We start from the raw sequence: 9369 nt of genomic DNA, 5'->3' as shown, positions 1-9369 counted from the left end.
GCGCCAGGTGGGAGCTTGAGAGAGCCAGAGCTATGTTTGACTCTTTGTACGGGGACTTAGTCTGCTCGACCGCAATTGCTTGTAGAGCCCACAGTAAGCACGACTTCCGTTGATAATACGCCTCCGAATCTCACGGCTGGTATCATTCCCTTCAGTTGTAATAAACTAATTGTGGTAACCGTTTAATGACTAATTTCAGTCATAAATAGGTTGCAGCAACCAGAAATGACAAATGTGTGCTACTTGGGTTGTCCGCCGTTACCAGTGAGCCAAGGTAAACAAATTCATCGACTACCTCAAACTCATCGCCGTCGATCAGTATACTACTGCCCAAGCGGTGTCGTTCGGCGTCGGTTCCGCTGGCCAGCATGTACTTTGTTTTAGTCGTATTTATCTTTAACCCAATATTTTCTGCTTCGCGTTTTAGTCTGGTGTACTGTTCAGCCACCGCCACAGATGTTCTGCCGATAATATCCATGTCATCGGCAAAGCAGACGAATTGACTAGATTTGTTGAATATCGTGCCCCGCGTGTTGATATCCGCTCGGTTCATAACACCTTGTAGCGCTAAGTTGAACAGCAGGCATGAAAGACCAACATCTTGACGAAGCGCTCTGTGTGATTCGAATGAACTTGACAATACACCCGAAATCCGAACACAGCGCTGTGTACCATCCATCGTAGATTTAATCAGTTTGATGAGTTTCCTGGGGAAGCTGTTCTCGTCCATGATTTTCCATAGTTCTTTCCGGTCGATGGTATCATATGCGGCTTTGAAATCATCGAACAAATGATGCGTGGGAACTCTGTATTCACGGCCCTTTTGGAGGATTTACCGCAGTGTAAATATTTGATCCGTTGTAGACCGACCTTCGACGAAGCCGGCTGGATAAGTTCCCATAAATCTATTCGCAATTGGTGATAGACGGCGGAAAATGATTTGGGACAGCACTTTATAGCCGGCATTGAGAACGGTGATCGCTCGATAGTTCTCACAGTCCAACTTGTCGCCCTTTTTAAAGATCGGGCAGATAACCTCATCTTTCCACTCCTCCGGTAGCTGTTCCGTATCCCAAATTCTAACAATTAGTTGGTGCAGACAAACGGCCAGCTTTTCTGGTCCCATTTTAATAAGCTCCGCTCCGATGCCATCTTTTCCAGCTGACTTGTTGTTCTTTAGCTGCATGATGGCCTCCTTAACTTCGCCTGTCGTTGGGGCTGGCACCTCTTCCCCGTTTGTTGCACCATCGAAATCGCTTTCCCCGCCACCATGGTTCTCCGCCTGGGCGCCATTCAGGTGTTCGCCGAAGTGCCGCTTCTACCTATCGGTCACCTCACGATCGTCCGTCAGAATACTGCCATTCTTATCCCGACACATTTCGGCTCACGGCACAAAGCCTTTGCGGGATCCGTTCAGTTTCTGGTAGAACTTTCGCGTTTCCTGGGAACGATGCAGCCGCTCCAACTCTGCATATTCCTGCTCTTCCAGGTTGCGCCTTTTCGCCCGAAAGATCCGGTTTCGCTGCTTCTTCTTCTGCTTGTGTCTTTCCACGTTCTGACGTGTGGCACTGCGTATCTTGGCCGCCCGCGCAGCGTTCTTCTCATCCATCACTCTCCTACATTCATCGTCAATCCAATCGTTCCGCTGATTCCGGGCCACATGCCCGATGGGGCTCTCCGTTACAGTGCAAATGGCTGTTTTGATAGTGTTCCAACAGTCCTTGAGGGGGGCTTCGTCCAGCTCGTTCTCTTCCGGCAGCGCAGCTTCGCGTGAATGCGCGTAGTTAGCGGCGACGTCCGGCTGCTTCAGCCGCTCGAGATCTAACCAAGGCTGGCGTCGGTACCGAATGTTGTTCACAATGGAGAGTCTTGGGCGCATCTTAACCATCACTAGGTAGTGGTCCGAATCAACGTTAGCGCTTCGATAGGATTTGACGTCGATAATGTCTGAGAAGTGCCGACTGTCGATCAAAACGTGGTCGATCTGTGATTCTGTCTGATTTGGTGACCTCCAGGTGTACTTGTGATGGATTTTGTGCTGGAAAAAGGTACTACGTACGGCCATGTTTTTGGAGGCGGCAAAGTCGATAAGTCTTAGGTCCATTTCATTGGACCGAGATTGCAACTCGGTTAAACTGCCAGCATTCAGTTTAAAGCGCAGGTTAAAACTGTCTATAGACTGCTCTAGAGCTTGCTAATTTGCGGTTGTGTTGGTGGTTTGTTTCCCCCCAGTTTGAAGAACGTCATGGAAAAACCAACAGCAGCAGCAACAAATCGCGTGTACGTATACGCGGCATAGTGTGCGTACGGTAGCTGTCAGCAATCTCAAAATAGCATTACGGTTTACGGGTCTATCTGTCAAACTGCTCGTATCGTTCATAAATTTCGGGTTCGAGTTAGCACGAACCCAGGTTAATTTAATAATTCGCTACATCGCTACAATTACTTACATCAGCACTACTTTTGAATCCAAATATCCTAGATTAATCTCGTTTCATGAAATTCTAGGACCCTTTGGCGCATATCCAAAAATAGTTTTTAAACGACTCTCATAATTGCAGCTCTTCCATCGTTTTGGCAGCACGTTTCCTGAGTGAAATATTTCAGCTTTTGTCCGTGCAACATTCGTTTGCAACATTGCATGCAACATGATGAAAAAATGTGACAAACGTGAGACGTGACAGCAAACGTTATCAATAACATAGCAAACATCGATGACATTTCTAGTAAATATTTTGCTATACGCTGCGTAAAATTGTACCTGCAAACAAATCATAATGTAGGCCGTGTATTGTGTTTCCAGAAAGAAATCAGCATAAATTGTAAAGATTGGTAAGTTTCCATAACTCGTAACAGTTAGCTCTGGTTCTTTGTGTGTATTTTTGAATATTGATGTTAATTTTGTGAGCAATTAGAACAATGTACACCATTAGGTTGTATTTCAAGTTTATTGGTAGTTTGCTAGTTACAAACCAATGATATTTTTTGTGCTTTCAAGGAAAAGTTGTTCTCTGTGTTCGTTACCGTTTGCTTATCAGTGCTGTATTATATCTGTATACAGTCTGCACTGATTTAATTTATTGCCATATCATATCGACCAGGAAGAAGAAAGTCACGTAGTCACAAGTAGTGGGGTGTCGGTCGAAACAAGTTCACACTAACTTTATTTCATTTCTTATACGTTTCAGATTGTTCAGCATGAAAAAATGTTAACAATCGAATAGAATTACCTGGAAAACAATGGCCCACTAAACGACGATCATCAAACAACGACGATCACAACAATGGAAGGCGATCCGAAGATCAAATCCGAGCACGCCGAGATACGCTCCTTCGTTCTGTTCAAAAACCTCACCCAGCGAACCGTGCAAATCTACTGGGTAAACTATAACTCAAAGTTTGTTCACTACTCCGCACTGGAGCCTACGGCTCAAGTGGCGGTCAACACGTACGTAACTCATCCGTGGGTGTTTATCGACAAGTCTACCGGCGAACGGATGCTAGTGAAGCACCAGCCAGTCTTCTACCCGGAACCGTGGTACACCAACATCGATGCCAACGGTAAGCTGGCCCGCTGTGAGGTTCAGATACACTATCCGCTGCGCTGTTTGCGCGATAACTGCGCGTGGAACATATTTGCCGCTCTGCGGGACAAGCGCAGCTTCATCGATCTGGAACTACCGAAAACGCTGATCGAGGATCTGCGCGAATGTTATAATCTCTTTTTAATGGCTAACAAGTTGGCTAAGTGAATGTGGTGATATTATTTTTTCTCCCTCTTCTATATACACAATTCTTTTTAAAGATGCAATAAATCTATGGGGTGGTCAACACCTCAAAAGTTGATCACAGTTTCGAAACTGACTCGTATGTTGCCCGGCTTAATTAAATAGTTTCGATTTTTTGTCTGTCACTAACTTATGGGTTTGAAATTCATAGTTCACAGTCTATGAGAGTTTACAAGTGGTTCACAAACATTTAGCTTTAAAAGCCACATGTACTACCCTCCTAAGCACCTAACACTAATAAGGAAATACGCATTTTATTACTTCCAACCTTCCAATAGCTTTCATGTTTGTTATCTACCGCTCGTTTACTGCCTAAGGAGCAATTCAGTACGAGACAGTTGTAAACTGCGAATTTTTCTCACAGAAATCACCACCTCTATCATCCGTATTTTTTAGGTTCCACTACTGCGTAACAGTGGCAGGCCCTTTGTTCTGTCCCAAAGGGCGATAGGAAGGGAACTGATATGATAACATATCTTTTCTTCGAACCGATGTGTTTTTTCTAGTTCGACACATTTCGATAACCATGTCGCAAATAAACCGAGTGAGCTAACGAAAAACGTACAAATGAGGACAGAAAACATAAACCGAATCAATACTTATGACATAGCAGTAGAAGATTGACTTTTTTCTTTGGGTGCATTAACGTGTATTCTCAAAATAAGAACAACCAGTATAATCAGCGGCTTGAGCCTCATGTATATATTCCTGTATATTTCTTGATGGAAGCGTGGTGCGGAGAGCAAAGCAGACCCGATTTTCATCTTGAATGCATCGTTGAATGTCTTTACTCGTGAGGTAAGTAGAGTTCGGAGATCCCAAATATATGAAGTCGTCGACAAATTCCAATTGACGCGACGGCTTGACGCAGGAAGACTCGGTGAAGAAAAGAAAGCGTTTTACGCGCGACTGGAGACTATTCGTCACAGGAGATAGAGATCGAAGAGAAGAATTAGAACTATGGTGAGCTAACAATACGCGAAAGTTTTACAAGAAGATGAGCCGCTTGAAAAATCTACATGCAGAAACCTGACATACGTAGGGACGATGGAGGGAATCTTATCTCAAACGAGCGCGAGCTGGTCGACAGGTGGCGGAAATACAATGTTGCCACGTATCACATTTTAGTTGATTTCAAAGCAGCATTCGATACCGTCGATCCAAACCAGCTATGGCAGGCCGGTGAAGGCCCTAACCCAGCGAGGTTGTGGCGCCGATCAAAGTCGGTTCGACTTCATACGACCCTATATAGCCATTAAAATGGAAGCGGCAACTCTTATCCCTCCCTCCACGCGGTGCCGGCTGGGAAGCGACCGGGCCTGGGGTCGACCAAATACCAGACCTTGGTTGCACCCTCGATTGTGTGCTAACAGGGAAAGGGGGGCACGTAGTGCCTGCGAGTGGCGTAGTGTATTGGTGTAAAGAGGCGAGAGTAGCTCAAGTCCCATAATCAAGTTACAGACGTCGTAGTACCCTGTTAGAGCTCAGGACTTTCAACCAAAAAGCCACGTTGGGAGTGCCGTGGGCACATTAGGATCGGTTCAAGAAAATTCCAGGGCAAATGACGAAGCGTCGAACCTAGCTTCAGCCATCGCAAGCCCCTACCTAGCGCCTCCACGTGACCTAACCGGGTAATGGTCTATTGAGTAGCCAAGCTAGGAGATGCGATGCTGGGGGGTTCCCGGCTGCTTGATTTGAACCACACGACCTTGTTAGGAGGTAAGCTTAATAACAGTTATTTCAATTATTTGTTTCGTTTTAGTTCATGAAACATCTCCTACTGTATGGTGAAAACTCTGACCGAAAAGAGTTTAAATAATGCTCCTGGATACCAGAAGAAAATATTAAATTAATAATGGAAGCACTTATAGAAACTCAAATGATGCAACTCTATTCCATTCGAAGGACTGCTGTGAGATTGTTCTATTTTTGCCTATATATCTTCATATATTCTATATTCATATAACACATATTTTATTACATTGCCATATACCGTCATTATCGTAAAGGGGAAGGAGCAACAGGGTATCGAATGAATCGAAGACTGGATAAGGGATGTGGTAACCAGCCCAAGTCATATAAGGTCGGTGAGGATTTTGACGCGCTCTTCACGCAAGATAAGTTTGCACGGCGAAGTCATGTATCTAGAAACCAGAGGTCTATGCTGCAAGGAGTGTCTTATTTTCCCGTGGAATCATCTAAGCGACATTGCTTATAGATCCACCCAACCCCTTTTGGTCCTTCACGAACAGCATTGACGTGAAAGTTGCTGGGTGGATAAATTCGATTCTGCAGTAATCCTGGCTACTCACATACATACATAAGGTACCCCGGGGCAAGTGGGAATACGGGGTAAGTGGGAACGGAGCTCATAACTCTCTTCAACCTCATTTTCTCCAACCAAACTATTATAGAAATGAAAGATACAACTCAAACGCATACATTAAAATTATAGATTATTTATAATTGGCATTTCAAACACCAAAATTCGACTTCAAATTTGAGCGTTATTTTCAATTTGCGTCGTAAGTTTGACGGACCTTTCTATAAATGATATTTTGGCCACAGGCTTTAGGTAAAAGTACATATTTTTCTGACAGTAGGTAAACATAATGAGTGTATTAACAAATTACACCCGAAAACTAGTTGTTTAATTTGACAAACGGCATTTAAAAAAATGGGTCGAAATAAGGTTGGCACTTCAAAGCACCCGGGGCAAGAAGGACCTATTAAAAATAAAGTGTTTCAGCACAAAACTTCCTGTCCTAATACATTTTTGACGTAGGACTATTGACGTAGGACTACGTCTTACGGCAAGTTTTGAGATAGGGTGTCATTCCAAAAAATCGAAAAATGCGAGCGTCACGAAAAATGAAAGGTTTTGAGCGCTAATAGCTCAGCGGTTTTCCGATCGATTTTCAATATTCTTACACCAATTGATCGGAAAATCTTCTAAGAATTGACCCAAATAAAGAAAAGTATGGATACTTAATGTTGAACTATTGAAAAATTGAAAATAATGAACCTATGTTTTACCAGAATTCTCGCTTCGTGATTGGTTGGAAGATTCTTCACGATGATCTAAACCTATACCAATTTGATATCTGTGCTTGGGAAGTAAGCCAAAACAAGTGACAAAGTTCCCCCATTCCAACAAGATTTCTTAACACCGCAGTTAAACGTAGACCATTTTGATGTCCTTGCTTGGGAAGTACGCCAGAAAGAGTGACAAAGCCCCCTCGTGCCAAAAGATTTCTTACGAACGCGATTAAACCTAGTCTAATTTGATGTCTGTGTTAGGGAAGTGTGCCAGAAAAAATGACATAAGTTCACTGTCCCAACAGATCGCAAATTCTTTACTGCGAGACTATTAAACCTCGGCGAATTTGATATCTGTGTTGGAAAAATGTGCTACAGCTGTAGTGTTCGGTTATAATACGACTCTGTATGAAAACGCATGCTGCCGTTTCATTAGAAGTGTAGTGAAAAGATGTGCTGTTGATAAAATAGGATAGAATTGGTAAAATCCCTTCAACGTGGGGAACCATGGGTAATAAAAACAATCTTTAATTGCAGTAAGGTAACAGGAAAACAATAGTTTGTGTGCATGATTTTGTTAAATTGTTTTCAAATGCACAGTCTTTTGAGAATTGAACGTATGCAATGTTACTACTTTGATAAATGTTACCTACAACGCATGTAGCATGTATATTTGTTGCATATAGCATGTATACATGAAGAATCGAATGATTACAAGCATGAATACATGCTACTATCACTACAAAGAGACTTACGTAGTCCTGCGTCACCTATATATGCGGTCGTGTCTTGTACACAACTCCTCTGATTTTTTAGATGAACTACCGAACATTTTCAGTTCAATTACAAAAGTTGGCGCGAGTAACGGAAGGTTAAGAAGCTAGCGGTGAGCATTCGCTCTACCATTATAGCTGGCGAAACGGAATGGCAGGAGCTACTGAAACTGGTGCAACCGGGACCGAAGACGAATGGCGGGTGGTTAAGCGGAAACCGCCTACCCAGACACCGAAAGAAGCCGCGGTTGTAAAGCCAAAACCAAAAAAGGCCCACAAGGGCGATGCGTTAGTGATCAAATTGGCTGTAGAGAAGTCCCTGGGCGATTAGGCCAAGTCAATGCCCTGTCGCAGCTGACTTGCAGAATGCTCTGAGGGACCAGGTCAAGATTGAGGTGGCGCCCTCAGACACAAGGTTGCGAAAGGCATAAGGAGATATGCAAAACGCAACCATTAATGTGCCAAATACGACCGCCTACAAAATGCTGCAGTCATGACAAAATCAAGGTATGTACACTCACATTCAAATAACGTGTAGAGCGCTATTTTAAGTGCATGAGTTTCGGCCATCGGACGGGGAAGTACAAAGCCTCCGATTGGTCGAAGCTGCGTAGGCGATGTGGCGAAGAAGGCCATTTCGCAAAAGAGTAGACTAAACTACCCAGATCTGCTCAGCAGCAGCAGATTAACCGCAATCACTGCGACACGGCGCAGCAATTGCTCTGGCAATCGGCAGCCGAGACGAGGTGCGTTATTGCCATTATCACAAACCTTTACCGCGTCCCTCGGGCAACGGTAACTGGGTATCGGATAGTGGTCCGGTGGCAGCGATTGCTGTCATGGGCTCCCATCCAACCATCGATATCGACCGACCAAGAAAAGTACGTTATTGCTGTGGTCGATGATGTCTACATCTGCAGCTGCTAAGATCCGTCTTGGTGGTTACCGGTAAAGTTCGACCAGATGCTAGTTAAGCTCACTGATGAGCTCACGGGTCGAAAGTGGTCATTGGAGACGACTTCAACGCCTGGGTAGTGGAGTGGGGTAGTAAGCTAGATGTATATCTGGCATACGTGCGGGTTCTGTTAGTACCATTTGCCGAATGGGTACAACAATAGAGTGTAACTGAAATTACTTTGCATGTGTTGCGAGAATTCGTCATACGAACGGTAAGAGACAAGGAGAGCAATCTTGAATCGCTTGAATATGAGACTCACGTATACTGACGTTCATTGTCCACACGAAGGTAGACCCGACGACGAGAAGGAAGCGTTCTATGCGCAGCTGGAGGCAACGTACGACAGCTGCTCACGACGGGACATCAAGATCGTCATCGGGGATCTGAACGCCCAGGTCGGTCAGGAAGCAATGTATAGACCGGTGATCGGGCTCAATAGCCTGCACAGTGACACGAACGATAACGGCTAGCGATGCATCAACTTGGTGGCTTCCCGAGGCTTGGTGATCAAAAGCACCTTCTTTCCCCACAAAGATATCCACAAGGCCACCTGAAGATTACCTGACCAACGAACCTCGAACCAAATCGACCATATTCTCATCGAGGGCCGGTTCTTCTCGAACATCATCAACGTACGCTCCCTACGGAGTGCGGATATTGACTCGGACCACTACCTAGTAGCAGTAAATGTTTGCTCAAAACTATCGACGGTGTATACCTCGCGACAAAGTCGCCCTCCTCAGCTAAACAGTCCGCCATTTGCCGAAAACTATGCTCGCGTACTGGATGAAGCTCTGCCTTCAACTGTAGA

At 44.6% G+C, this 9369-nt stretch overlaps 1 protein-coding gene across 1 annotated transcript; it reads left to right on the top strand.

Moving 5' to 3' along the window:
- Window positions 1-2765: 2765 nt before the first annotated feature.
- On the top strand, window positions 2766-3817 carry LOC128743565 (protein Vhl). Its single transcript, XM_053840167.1, has 2 exons — window positions 2766-2832; window positions 3189-3817. The coding sequence occupies exon 2, from the start codon at window positions 3285-3287 to the stop codon at window positions 3750-3752; it is 468 nt and encodes a 155-aa protein (XP_053696142.1). The 5' UTR covers window positions 2766-2832; window positions 3189-3284; the 3' UTR covers window positions 3753-3817.
- Window positions 3818-9369: the final 5552 nt, after the last annotated feature.

The sequence above is a fragment of the Sabethes cyaneus genome, chromosome 3 (genome assembly GCF_943734655.1).
Source record: "Sabethes cyaneus chromosome 3, idSabCyanKW18_F2, whole genome shotgun sequence".
In the NCBI taxonomy this organism is placed as follows: domain Eukaryota; kingdom Metazoa; phylum Arthropoda; class Insecta; order Diptera; family Culicidae; genus Sabethes; species Sabethes cyaneus.
Note: the sequence above shows the minus strand (reverse complement) of the source record. Positions and strands in the feature narration are given on the sequence as shown.

Bases quoted from the DNA above. Each gene is read 5' to 3' on its own strand.
- LOC128743565 (XM_053840167.1), top strand. From the start codon at position 3,285: ATGGAAGGCGATCCGAAGATCAAATCCGAGCACGCCGAGATACGCTCC.